Source organism: Platichthys flesus, chromosome 5, assembly GCF_949316205.1.
Source record: "Platichthys flesus chromosome 5, fPlaFle2.1, whole genome shotgun sequence".
NCBI classification, from domain to species: domain Eukaryota; kingdom Metazoa; phylum Chordata; class Actinopteri; order Pleuronectiformes; family Pleuronectidae; genus Platichthys; species Platichthys flesus.
The window spans coordinates 2,363,998-2,379,157 of NC_084949.1; the positions used below are offsets into that span (position 1 = coordinate 2,363,998).

General features: G+C 43.3%; 1 protein-coding gene across 1 annotated transcript; it reads right to left on the reverse strand.

Annotated features, from left to right (window-relative positions):
- Window positions 1–169: 169 nt before the first annotated feature.
- stx3a (syntaxin 3a) lies at window positions 170–13,672 on the reverse strand. Its single transcript, XM_062388002.1, has 10 exons — window positions 13,311–13,672; window positions 12,114–12,188; window positions 11,900–11,999; window positions 11,278–11,352; window positions 10,876–10,946; window positions 9,595–9,703; window positions 8,950–9,023; window positions 8,245–8,379; window positions 7,898–8,008; window positions 170–2,108 (listed from the first exon to the last, which is right to left on the reverse strand). Exons 1-10 carry the CDS (start codon window positions 13,338–13,340, stop codon window positions 2,031–2,033), a joined length of 858 nt encoding a protein of 285 aa, XP_062243986.1. The 5' UTR covers window positions 13,341–13,672; the 3' UTR covers window positions 170–2,030.
- Window positions 13,673–15,160: the final 1,488 nt, after the last annotated feature.

The window sequence follows — 15,160 nt, forward strand, 5'->3', positions numbered from 1 at the left end:
CAGCCGCTCTGGATTGGCTGACAAATGTTGCATGGCTTCTGTGATTGGTGGAAGTTAGCTATCGCTCAGCAGTGCAGCTTGAAGACGGCGAGCGAGAGGAAATAAAACGATCTGAAGCGCACTGCGAGCGCAACTAAATGTGAATGATCAATTTCATAAGAAGAATAAATAACACATCCATTTTATTTTTGAAGACACGTAGAAAGAGCTAAAAAAGAATTAACAATAGAATAACATCCACTAAGTACTGCTACAAAGGCTGTAAATGCAGAAAGAGAAGAATACAATCACAAAATGTAATCAGTAAGTGGCTACTGCTGATGATCCATGGTTCACCATGACCAGTCTTTCCTAATTTCCAAACTGCCCCTTCAACCTACATCATAACAAGACTATTATTATTGTAATAATATTAATACGATTTTATGGTCATTATGATTTTACATTTCCATTTTGCCCTGTGGAAACCTCGATAAGAAAGCAGCTTTCTCATGCTGTCATATGGACACACAACAGGTTATATAAGTCAAAATACATTAACAGTTAAACAAACGACCCAGGTTGTGGTAGTAAACATATCACAATATCTAATGTTGGAAAAATTAATTTTATCCCTTTGATTTGGACTATATTGGACTGTCTGGTATCAAGCTGTTGTTATTTCAAGCCTTGTTTCGTTTAGTGTCCTATAGGTCGAAAAGGTAATAGCTAAAATGGGAATATGTCACAATACGGATGGGCTGCTGTGTCGATTACAGCTCAACCATGCAGTGGAGCCAACTGCATCTGTAGATTACCGGCAAAGGGGAAGGATGCCAATGTTAATTAGCCATTAGAGTCAAGTCATGGCAATAAACAAGAACAACCTCTATGGAAATATAGCTAAAGTCCAATTCACCGTGTTTGTTTCCATTTCTAGCCTGACACCTTCAGAATACTATTCTCAGCTCAACCTACAGTCTATAATCTTTTAATCAGTTCAACATCAACTACGATGACTTCCCTTCTGTCATTATTGAAAAAGGATTTAAAAAAAGGCCCACTATGGATTCATAGCAGTTGCATATCCACAGCATGGTTTGAATTGTATCATTAGATGCAGTCAAATCGCACAGTAGTTTGGTTTCACATCGTAACACAAATAATAGACAAATGTTCAAAGGGGGGGGGGGGGGGGGGGGACAACTGTCTCAATACTTGCGGTAGTGAGTTCATACAGATGCATCATAATGTCAGGCAGTGTGGAGGTCATGCTTCCTGCCAGACGCTCAAACGTTAACAGACTCTGTTTTTTATTCTTTATTTATATATTTATTATTTACTTATAATAACAAACGTTAGATAGAACCACCAGCCTCACGCCTCATGTGGAATCAGATCCTGACAACTGCTGGGAGTGTCCGAATAAATAATCGGAGGTACTAATTAATCCAAGACATTCTTTCAGGTTTGACAGATTTGTGAGTTAAAGGTATGGTGGGACACACACAGCCTACAAATAAGGATATTTTTCTTAGGTAAAAAGTTGACAGTGTAAATAAAAACAAAAGGCAGAAAACAAAATAAATGTTTTGATTAACCTGCTGACCCCTGGAGCTTTCATCTAGTGACACATCTGGTCCAGTTTTCCTATTTTCCCCTCTCCAGATTCAAATAATCTAACATCAACATTCCTCCAACAATAACTGACAAATCCTGCACCTAATTCCATTCCAACTGATACAACCACTGCAACAGTAAAGGTAATACTGAGCTCAGAGACAAAATGGGACTCGAAGGATCATTCACACAACCGACTGCTCATTATGTATACAACATTTTCTTTCATCTTCTATCTTGACTGTTTCTAAGGGAGATAAACTGATATTCAGAAATAACCGAATATGAATGCAAACAGTTGGGGCCTGGACTTCCATTTTGAATGAGCTGAAAAAATGGCAAACGGCTGTTTGTGACCATCTGAGGAACACTTGGCTCTGCCTCCTCCTCCTCTACTGTGTGGACACCGCTAGCAGATGGCCTCAGGTTATCTATCGGATGAAGCTGTAGAGAAACGACCCGATGATGAGGGCCAGAATCACACAGCAGCAGAAGATCATCATTTGTTTCTGGAGGACAGGGGAAAGGTTGCACAAAGAGAAAAGGAGGATGGTGTTAGATGACCCCACCTAAATGAAACTAATGTAATTACAGGAATGCAACAGAAACTACTGTATATAATAAAAATGCATACTTGTACAGATATGGAATAAATAATGTTAGGTTTATAAGATAATATGTAAACTGAGTACACAGAGCTGGTGGTGAGTTTGAATGAGCTAACATGTGAATTTCAAAGATGTGGTCATTCATTGTATTTAGTATAAAAACTATATAGTCCATAACTGAAATAATTAAAAGTGTGGGTGTGTGAGTGTGTGTGTGTGTGTTACAGATACATAGTGAGAGAGAGAGAGAGAGAGAGAGAGAGAGAGAGAGAGAGAGCGAGTGAAAAAGAGATCAAATCGATACTTGACAGTGAAATACATTTTTACATATTAGACATGGTAAAAAATATATGAAATAAATATGTGGTGGTCATATCAACATTTGGTTGGCTAATAAATATATTTGAAACATTGAGGAGTGTTTAATAATTTCGGTTCATTGTGAAACTGCAGTAAGATCAGAGGACATCCGCTGTGGTCCTTCATTGTGGCCCAGGACACATTTGTGTTTACACTGATAACAATTTTTTTGTGGCCACATGCAGTGGCGGTTCTACATGGAACTGTCATCCTGCAGCGCACATCCTAAAGCGGTGCACATAATCCTGGGGCGGCGCACATCTTCCTGCGGCGCACATCATCCTGCGGCGCACATCATCCTGCAGCACACTTCATCCTGCTGCAGACATCATCGTGCGGAGCACTTCATCCTGTGGCGCACTTCATCCTTGGCATATCATCCTGCTGCACACATCATCATGCAGCGCACATCATCCTGCAGCGCACATCATCCTGCGCCGCAAATCATCACCGCACATCATCCTGGGGCGCACATCATCCTGCAGCACACATCTTCGGCGCACTTAATCCTGCTGTGCAAATCATCGTGCAGCACTTCATCCTGCGGCGCACTTCATCCTGCAGCGCACTTCATTGTGGCGCACATCATCGTGCGGCAGACATCATCCTGCTGAGCACATCATCACCTCACATCGCGCATCATCCTGCAGCCCATATCATCATCACCGCACATGATCTTGCTGCGCACATCATGGTGCAGCGCACTTCATCCTGCAGCGAACATCATCATGCGGCGCACATCAAAATGCGGCGCACATCATCATGCGGCGCATCATCCTGCCATGCATATCATCATCACCACGGATCATCTTGCGGCGCACATCATCCTGCGACACACATCATCCTGCGGCGCACTTCATCCTGCGCTGCACATCGTCCTTCTGCGCACCTCATTGTGCAGAGCACATCATCCTACCAGGAACATCATCATGCGGCGCACATCATCCTGCGTTGCACATCATCACCGCACATCATCGTGCAGCACACATCATCCTGCACCGCACATCATCACCGCACATCCACACCGCACATCATCCTGGTGAGCACATCTTCCTGCGGTGCTCATCGTGCAGCTGATGCACGATGCACGATGATAGTAAAAAGGGTGCTGTTTTAAAATATCCTTGTGATATTTTGACCAAAATATGTTACAGACATTTCATTAAGATCCCAAGGAACCATATCTACCATAACTGTTGTAAAATGGGCATACGATAGGTATTTAATATTAGATTTTAAAGGGCCTATAACATGGGTCAGCAACTTGCGGCTCCGGAGCTGCATGTGGCTCTTCAGCCACTCTGCAGTGGCTCCCTGTACAATGTTGTGCATGTTGAGCATATATTTTTGCCGCGAACGATGAACTAAACAAATCAGTTTTCATATGATGAACGTGAGTGAACATCACGTTCACGTTAATTTTTTAAGTCATCATCGTATCAGGCCAGGGGCGGCTCCTGGTACAGGCGACATAGGCGGTTGCCTAGGGCACAAAATGCCGAGAGGGCGGCACAAGAGACTGATTTATCATGACGTTACACATGCAATGTAAAACAATACAGTAACGTCACACCATCATCCTCTAATCCCCGGAGGTAGAAGCGCCGCGAAAAGCTCTACTCTGCTCTGCGCCCCAGAGCAGAGCCGGGGCGCAGATCCAGGGAGCGCAGAGCAGAGCTGGGACAGATCCGGGACGCAGAGCCGGGGCGCAGAGCAGGGGCGCAGAGCCGGGACGCACCTCCACCTCCACCTCACTAACAAACACCTCGATGTCAGTGTCTGTCGTTGTCTGTTAGTGGAAACCAATCGGTCAGCTTAATAATTTAATATTGACCATTCATAGAAGAAATTTTGCGTGGCGCAGAGCCAGGGCACAGAGCCGGGGCGCACCTCCACCCAGTCGCGGTTCTACATGGAAATGCGCCCCAGGGGAGACCCCCTCCGAGCGCCCCGCCACAGGATGAAGTGCAGGATGATGTGCGCTGAAGGACGATGTGCGCTGCAGGAAGATGTGCGGCGCAGGACGATGTGCGCAGATGTGCGCCCCAGGATGATGTGCGCTGCAGGATGATGTGCGCTGCAGGATGATGTGCGCCTCCGCAGGATGATGTGCACTGCATAGGTGATGATGATATGTGCCGCAGGAAGATGTACGCGGCACGATGATGTGAGGTGATGATGTGTGCCACAGGATGAAGTGCGCTGCAGGCGGATGTGCGCTGCAGGATGATGTGCACTGCAGGATGATGTGCGCGGCACGATGATGTGCGCTGCAGGATGAAGTGATGATGTGCGCTGCAGGACGATGTGCGCCCCAGGATGATGTGCGCTGCAGGATGATGTGCGCTGCAGGATGATGTGCGCGGCAGGATAATGTGCGCTGCAGGACGATGTGCGCCCCAGGATGAAGTGCTCTGCACGATGATGTGCGCCGAAGGATGAAGTGTGCAACAGGAAGATGTGCACCTCAAGATGATGTGCGCCACAGGATGATGTGCGCAGCAGGATGAAGTGCGCTGCAGGATGATGTGCGCAGCAGGATGAAGTGCGCCGCAGGAGGATGTGCGCAGCAGGATGATGTGCGCAGTAGGAAGATGTGGGCCGATGTGCGCCCCAGGATGATGTGGAGCAGGATGATGTGCTCTGCAGGATGATGTGCGCTGCAGGATGATGTGCACCCCAGGATGAAGTGCTCCGCAAGATGATGTGCGCCGAAGGATCAGTGTGCCACAGGAAGATGTGCACCTAAAGATGATGTGCGCTGCAGGATGTTGTGCACCGCAGGATGATGTGCGGTCATGATGATATGCGCCGCAGGATGATGTGCGCTGCAGGATGATGTGTGCTGCAGGATGATGTGCGCCGCAGGATGATTTGCGCAGCAGGATGATGTGCGCCACAGGATGATGTGCGCCACAGGATGATGTGCTGTGATGATGATATGTGCCGCAAGATGATGTGCGCTGCACAATGATGTGCGCCGATGTACGCGGCACGATGATGTGAGGTGATGATGTGTGCCACAGGATGAAGTGCGCTGCAGGCGGATGTGCGCTGCAGGATGATGTGCACTGCAGGATGATGTGCGCGGCACGATGATGTGCGCTGCAGGATGAAGTGATGATGTGCGCTGCAGGACGATGTGCGCCCCAGGATGATGTGCGCTGCAGGATGATGTGCGCTGCAGGATGATGTGCGCGGCAGGATAATGTGCGCTGCAGGACGATGTGCGCCCCAGGATGAAGTGCTCTGCACGATGATGTGCGCCGAAGGATGAAGTGTGCAACAGGAAGATGTGCACCTCAAGATGATGTGCGCCACAGGATGATGTGCGCAGCAGGATGAAGTGCGCTGCAGGATGATGTGCGCAGCAGGATGAAGTGCGCCGCAGGAGGATGTGCGCAGCAGGATGATGTGCGCAGTAGGAAGATGTGGGCCGATGTGCGCCCCAGGATGATGTGGAGCAGGATGATGTGCTCTGCAGGATGATGTGCGCTGCAGGATGATGTGCACCCCAGGATGAAGTGCTCCGCAAGATGATGTGCGCCGAAGGATCAGTGTGCCACAGGAAGATGTGCACCTAAAGATGATGTGCGCTGCAGGATGTTGTGCACCGCAGGATGATGTGCGGTCATGATGATATGCGCCGCAGGATGATGTGCGCTGCAGGATGATGTGTGCTGCAGGATGATGTGCGCCGCAGGATGATTTGCGCAGCAGGATGATGTGCGCCACAGGATGATGTGCGCCACAGGATGATGTGCTGTGATGATGATATGTGCCGCAAGATGATGTGCGCTGCACAATGATGTGCGCCGATGTGCGCTGCAGGACTATGTGCGATGATGATGATATGTGCCACAGGATGATGTGCGCTGCACATGATTTGCGGTGATGATGATATGTGCTGCAGGACGATGTGCACCGCAGGACGATGTGCGCCGATGTGCGCTGCAGGTGCGCATCATCCTGGGGCGCACATCGGCGCACATCCTTCTGCGGAGCACATCATCCTGCGGCGCACATCATCCTGCGGTGCACATCACTGTGCAGCGCACATCATCCTGCTGCGCATGTCATCTTGAGGCTCACATCATCCTGGCGCACTTCATCCTGCAGCACACATCGTCCTGCTGCGCACATCATCCTGTGGCGCACATCATCTGGCGGCGCACATCATCCTGTAGTGCACCTCATCCTGCAGCGCACATCATCCTGCGGCGCACATCTTCCTGTAGCACCATTATGCATTATCATTTATGATTATAGTAGAAATTGGGTGCAGAGCAGAGCCGGGGGCGCAGAGCCGGGGCGCAGAGCCGGGGGCGCAGAGCCGGTGGCGCAGAGCCGGGGGCGCAGAGCCGGGGGCGCAGAGGTAAACTAACCAGGGACAAATCCCCAAAAAAGAAAAAGTCTGGGAGGTAAATAGAGAGTTTGATTCTGCGTGGAAAGATTAATTTACTTTCACTGCCAACGATGCAGGTTTACCTGTATGCTTGATATGTGGCGAGGAATTAGCAAACACACAAAAAATGTAATGTTTAAAGACACTTCCAGAGCAAGCACACAGCATCTGCTGAAAAGTACCAAGCTGGAGATGAGCAAAAAAAGCATAGTTCTGTGTTTCATTTATTTCAAAGGAGGTCTACACTTTTATTATGTTCTCCTCTTCATAAGAGTTTGGTGTTTTCCTTTTTTGTAACAGGTAAAAATAGCAGTTTAATGTCAACATTTTTTTTAATTTGGGTTCTATAATTTAATAAATGGAACAAACTATAGTTTATATATATATATTGAATAACTTTATATATAACTTTATAACCTGTGTTATAAAATATGGTTTGCGGCTCCAGACAGATTTAATTTGAGGGAAGAGGGGTCAAAATGGCTCTTTCGATAGTAAAGGTTGCCTACCCCTGGCCTATAAGAACCCTGAGCTCAGTGGGAGAGAACTGTGCTGAAATGCTGTGTACGGCAAGAGAAAAGGCATCATGAGCCCAGACGCATGGAAAAGAACCAAGCTACAACCTCCTGAGGCACAAAGCACATGAAGTAGCAGGAGTCCAGTGTGGGGAAATCTATTCAAGTCGTCCAAGTTAAGCATTTCAAAGAGGCCTTCCACATGTACAGTAAGTAATTCGGACTAAGAACTTACTGTATTATGTTTTAGCTGACTCTTGCTCCTGGGGTTGTACTCATGATCTTTACATGTATATTTGATGTTTGGGTGAAAGGTCATAATTCAGTGAGTTATGATCAGAGTGAACTAAGGTTTAGAGAAATCTCACTAGAAAGGTCACTTTATCCATTTTAGTGCTGAGGCTACTTACCCTGCGTGCCTCCTGCTGGAACTTGGCAGCTTTCTTGGTATCTGCTACCGCCCTCTCTACGAAGCCCACAGACTGGTCCATGTTGCTCTCAATCCTGTCAATCATGCCACCCTTGAGGTGGGCGGGACATGATGGAATAAAGTATGAGAGCGGAAAACTGGGGGACAGGCAGACAGCAAGGGAGTGTGTGTATATGATATTGACCCAGGATGTGGGCATTCTGTGTCATTCTGTGTAGATTGGCCCCTTAGATTCCAGACCAGCAGAGTAAAAATAATCAAAGCCATTTAGTCCGAATTCAAACTGCATCAAATTCTGGGTAATGTCAGTGCACGCCATCTTAGTACCTGGTTTTCAACTATCATTGCGATGTCCACAAACATGTCATGGAGCTCTTTGATGCTGCTCTCCAGCCTCATGATGTCTTTGTGACGAGCCTCGATCTCGTTCAGGGCCTGCTGGTTGATCTTTGAATCCATAATCTTGGGTGTCGGGGCGTGTGGTGGGGGTAGGGAGCAGACAGACAAAGTGAAGTCAGCAGGTCAATGAGAAATATTAAAACTGACCTTTAAAAGACTAGACGCAGATCATCTGAGAATATAGTACAATCGTGGCATCCTATCTTCCAATTACAGTACCATACTATATATACTCATACACTCTACTGGGCATCTGCATCTGTGAACCTCTGTTGGGCAGAAGAACCACCAGCACAGTCAAACAGTCCTGCAAACATATTGTAGCTTATCGAGAGCTGCGACTGCAGCTGCTTGTATGCAAGTATAATATGTGCACAGAACATATGATGCACACCATCCATCATTCAGTCGCCACAAATGACCACAGAGAACAATCCCTTTATAAAATGTCAGAAAACAGTGAGACAAGAACGTCCCATATTCGAGAGACAAGAATTAGAAAAATACTGGAAAAAGCTAATACATGCATTGATTCATCAAATTACTTGCCAAATCGTTTTCAGACTATTTGATGAGTCTGATCGATTCAGGTCTGCTGGTTTAATTTTCATTTCACTCGCTTGACAATCTCACCCCAGCAGAGAACACAGCAGAGTTTCCTCCCTCAAGCATCTCCTCCAGCTCGTCATCTGTCGTTGCTTTCCCCGCTGTGATGGACAGAAAGGACAGATGTTAGATAAACATCTGGTTGCAGCTGACAGTCTGCATTTTAAATACAGAAGGGAAAGAGTGACAGAAAAACAAAAACAATAGCATCTTAAAGCAACTGTCACTGATAAGTAGAGATAATACAGAAAACGGATAAAGTGACAGTCGAAGCTGGTATTTTTGTGTTCAGTTTATTTAATCATTTAAATGAACACTTCAATATTTTAAAGTATTAAAAGTGGATCAAATGTCTTTACACCTGACTGGTAACAACAGCTACCCTGTTGGGTTGGATGCTGCAGTGAGGACACCACATGGACCGGTACTATCGAATATCTTCTGGTCTTACAACTTAATTGTGAAGCAAATTTTTTGTCAAGTCTTAAAAATTGTCCCCCTATCAAATATAATATTAAGTGTTTGCTGTGTGCATACGCTGAAAGCTTCTTTAAAACATCTTCTTTTATACAGTGCAAGCATGTGATCTCCTGTTCATACAAAGGTTTGCTGTCTACAATCATATCATCGTTAAGTCTGATAGTATCAGGAAAATAAATAACTGTAACTCACTGATCTCTAGCTGTCGTGCAATCCGTCCTTTGCTCTTATCTCTGAAGTCAACTTGAGCCTCGTTGTACTTTGTCATCACCTCTACAAATTTCTTGGCCAGGATACCATGCTAAGAAAAAATAAAAAATGCATACTTTTTTGAATCTCTATGTTTACAATTTACAATAAAACAAAGTTTCTAACTTTAGTATGAGGAGGTAGAGGAATGATATTGTATGCTGGCATTTCAAACCTACAGCATCTTACAATGGCATTTCAGAACAGATTTACATACAACTAAACTGTAATGTCATTGTGTTCCCTGAAATATTGTGTTTTGCAAAATGTTGTGCTTTGGAAAATGTTGTGTTTTGACCATCAGGGCAGCTGTACAAACCCGTGTATAGTTATTGAATGTCCCATGTTGTGTCATATGTTCCTTGTTTATTCGTGAGAAGGTGTGAGAGCCTCGGAAACAACATTTAAACCACAATGGGACACAATCATCATAAAAAATAATTTAGGATTGTGTATAATTTACAAACACATCTCCCAGTTCAGCTCACATACACTTTATCTTCAAAGATCCCACATTTCTTGTATTGTTGTAAAAAACAATTTCATAAAAAGAAAAATCTTCAAAAAATGTTTATCACAAGGGATATTGTTAATTGATCTGGAATAGTAAAGAAAGAAAACAAATCTAAATCTACCCCAACATTTTAACATATAAACATATAAACCAGCACATCAAAACACATGTCGCCTGTGTCTCAGGAGTTAGAGTGGGTCGACCGCTAATGCGAAGGTTGGTGGTTCAATCTCTGGCTTCTTCAGTCAAAATGTCAGAGTGCGCTTTGGTGACGGTTAAATTAGTTGCAGGTAATTAGGATGTATAAACTATAGAGAAGTTCTGTATTCATGAATGTGTGTGTATGTGTGAGAGAAAAGCCATTCTGGTCATCAAGTGGTCATTAAGCAGCCATAACATTAACGCCATATGACCCTCTTTGAAAGGTGAAGACTGTGTATAGAAAAGGATGCGCTGTGCAGGGGCTGTGTCTCATCAAATTAGCAGTTTCCCTAATTCTCACTCCAGGTCTTACATCTACATTAGTTTAAAGTTATTTGAAGTAAGAAATCTCCTCTTTCACAGAGACCACTGTAAAAGAAGAAAGTAGCAGGAAAAGGGCAGTTTGCAGCAGAAACCTGTGAGGATGTGTAAACCCTAACCTCTTCACCTTTTACCTCCAGCTCTACATACTGCTCAAACAAACTGATTTTTTTGTTGTTTTGTCTGACCTGGGACTTGCGTATCCTTAGGTCAGCAGAGGCCCTGTCATCTGTGTTTGACTCCAGCTGCCGCTCGATACCTGGCGCGCACATACACACACAAAGGCAGGAAATAACCATTAATGTTGTCGGTTTTCCTTCTCGACAGATAATGAGAATGAGACAGCTTTAATGTTTGTCTTTGCCAGACGTGTCATGTAAACAACACATAACAGAAATAAGCAAATAAGCAAAAAATGTTTCTCATTGTTGAGTATACAGTGCATCTACCTACACATGATAATGAACAACTGTTATTGTGAATGATGTTAGTCAGCATTCAATTAATTGCTGACGTGGTTCTGTGGTATGCAGATAGTTTCTATAAAGAAAAGAGAATGTAGAACGACAGTAAAAAGACCAAATGCTGACTTTTCAGTTTGTTTCTGGCGTTGTTGGCTGACTTCTTGATCTCATTGGTGACAGCTTCAACATCATCTTGAGTTTCTGAGAGACAGTGTGAGTGTTAGGAGAATGTTGACAGCACGGGTTAACACAAACTATGAATTAATTTATAATAAACTTTATAACCAAGCATGTTTGAATACACAATTACAATGCCCTTTACATGGTGTAAACAGGGATAACATGTTTCAGGAGGGAGGTTAATGAGAGGGAATCAAATTATACAGGATACAACCCATAATAATACTTCAACCCCCCCCAGATAGAACATGTTTTCATGAGTGATTTAAAAGGTGTGTGATTCAGCTCCTCTTGGAGGGACATGCAGAGCTGAGGGGTCTTGACGGCAAAAGACTGGACACAGGAAAAGGCAGCAGATAAACCATTTAAATCAATTCTATATCCGACAGTTGAATTTTGAAGAGAAGGGCACATGTGTGTGAAAATAATGAGTGTGCGTATGTGTGTGTTTGTGAGTGTTTGTGTGCGTGTGTTTGTGTGTGTGTGTGTGTGTGTGTGTGTGTGTGTGTGTGTGTGTCTGTGTGTGTGTGTGTGTGTTTTTGTGTGTGTGTGTGTCAGAAGCAGTTACTCTGGTCAGATGTGGGGGCCGACAAGATGGTGGAGTAGAGTTTTTTGATTTCTGTGATGCTCCCATCAACCTTGTCAACGCTGACACGGATATCTTCAATCTAAAAATACATATAGTATACACACACATCAGCCAACACTATGTTATACATCTATATATGTGTATAAAGATGTGAGGAACAGACAGACAAACACAGACACAGACACAAGCAGACCTGAGCAAAGAAATCATCCATAAAAGCCTCATTCTCCACAGGAATCTCGATGTCATCCCCTCCAGCGTCACTCTTCTGTTAAACACACATGTACACACACTCATTAAATATACTCCACATATCTCATATAAATTATCAGTAATATAACCATCCAATTGAAGATAATTTGATAAGAGTCTGAACAGTATGAATCAGGTACCAATAAAATACCGACTGATATTAGTGTTACCTCATAAACAAAAAGTCTTTCTTTAAACTTCTGCCACCACAGCTAGTAGAAAATAGCTCACACAGTTCATTTGTTTTGTGTAACATAAAATACACATAGTAGTTTTACACGTGAAGTGTTCTTTTCACACGTGGGCCTGCTAAAGGACGAATACAGCCTCAAGTCATAATCACTTCCTCAACTTTATTGTGCAGTTTGACAAACACACCTTTGTCAAACTGCAGAGCTATGGTAGTGTTCTATTATCTTCTAAGGACAAAAAACTACAACAATGTACCTTTCATGTAATAAGGAGGAACATTACTATTTAAATTAGTTAAATCAGTAAAAAAAAGATCTGCAGAACCAATTAACTTCTTTCCCCTAAAATACGTGATTCTCTGTTCGATGTTAGTCGGTAAGAAGCAGTAAGCATCTCCTGATTGTATTAGAAAGTGAACTTTTTGTTGTGTCACATGGTCTCTTCTCCCCACTGTGCAGATGATGCTTGAAGAGAGGCCTCACATCTCCTGCTTATCACGTGAGGCCACGGCTGCTGCAGGTTAAATGAGGGCACATCACAGCACGATCCCAACTCACTTCATCCTATCCTACTACTTAGTGTCACACGATACCACACATTCATAATAATAATAATAACACTGAATATTATGGATGATGTGCAGGGGACAAGGACTAAACAGCTGCCAGGAGCTATATCAATAATAGTTATACAATTCTTTATCAAATCCACTCTTTTGTTATATTGCAAATATTGCAACATTCTTATATTGAACACTGCAGAAATATGTAAAAATTGATATCACTGTTATGTCACTGTTGACAATAAATTTCATTAGAAACACGTAATCCAGCCTCTCTGCAACTACAATAACCCCCAACCCAAACAGGACATTAGTGTACAGTACACGAGGCCTGTAGGGGCAACAGGTGGTCCACAAGGTAAAGATGACACAATCTGTGCCTACCTCCTTCAGCTGCGCCAGACGGTCCTTCATTCTGACAAGTATGTGGTTCAAATGAAAAAATAAAATAAACTGACTGATTGTTTTCTGAGAGACAAGCTGACAGGTCACAGGACAACGGTTCTTCTTCTAACCTACAACAGCTAATAAAATGGCTTCCGAATGAGCCCAGAGGGAATGAATAGCTCCTCCAATTAATCCAGGAGATCTGACCAGGGTTCAGCTGTCAGAGCCAGAGAGAGAAAGAGAGAGGAAAGAGAGGAACGACGAAGAGAGAGATACAGAGAGGGAGTGAGAGAGAGAGTTCAAATAAGAGAAATTACAATGAGCTGAGCAGCAGGCCCTGGTGGCTTGGATGGTCCTCTCTGAGCTAATATTTGTAGTCAAGCCAACCTGAGGTTGCAGTAAGCCTTTATCCTCTAAGAACGGATTAGGAGAATAGTACTCAGGACGATAAACCGCTCCCCTCACCCCTCCCACAGCCTGAGACTGTGCACGGAGCATATAGGTTTTACTATAGTCTACAATATGCATGATTTTTTCTACTAATTTTATTTTCACTTTTAATATTTATTTATTTTTATGCTTGGTAAAAGACATATCTTCATGATATGTCTTTCATGTTACCTTTTAGGTTTAATTAATGTTGTTTTGACTGACTAACATAGTAAATACATTTTTGAAATCCTTTTCCCATAAATTCTGAAAGTGACATTGTGTTGATAAATGCTCACTTATTGACTCTCTGAAATAAGTGTATTTACTAAATCCACTGAAGTTTCTTAGTTAAAAAGGTAAATCTCAATCTACACATGAAAGATACGACGTTGGAGCTTAATGTCTTCCACACTGATTAACTAATAATTTGCTTTCTTATAATTACCTCCTACACATCGAAGTTCAAGGGCTCTACCATAAAGATAAAATACTTAACATTAATATTACTTAATAATAAATAATGTTTCTTTTTATGTTTGTTGATGTTTGACAATAAACAGGAGGTTGCTGTAGTCTGAATGCACTTGGTTATGGTAATGGAAATTATTTGCATTTGTATTGCGCTTTTTCTAGTCTTGACCACTCAAAGTGCTTTAAAGTACAGGATCATTGTTTTTTTTCCCTGAAAAATTATTCATGCAGTGCATCTATGGGCAGCACCTTTTCTATGAGAGGCACTACTGGGATCGAACCGACTATCTGGATTATAGGATGACCTGCTCTATCCCGACTATCAGAGGCAGAGTTACTTAAATAAGTAAATAAATACAATTTTCAAAATGACGTACTCCAACAGAGGATATTTATTTATTTCATGGCACTTTTATTTCATAATGCCACATTTATTTATATCATGGGACTATTTTTTACAATTCTCACATGCAAATGCAGGGGGCGTGCGAACACATACACACAGGCCCTGCTGCCCCGCCCCACCCCGCCCCCACTCACTTGCTCAGAGAGAAACCCTGAACCTTTAGGCAAGAAAGCAAGTAAATATAACCATTAGCCACTTACTTAATTTTCTTTTAATTAATAGTTTAGCAGTTTTAGTAAAACTAAAGTGGGTGTGACTTACCTGAATAGTTTTGTTTACTCAGCGGACTTTAGAGATATGATTGTCTTGGATAAACATAGTAAGCACAATACTTGGTTCACATGCCTATTTGTATGGTACAACTTGCAATACTAAACCATTGATGAGTAGAGAAACTTGTTGTGAACATTGTAATCCTTTACAACTGTAATGAATACATTTTAGTAATATTTTGCTCAGGCAAGTGGCATGTAGACAACAATTATCTTACAAAATATGCTCATCTTTGTTGGTGAAAGCAAATCTGGGTCTTAGCTAC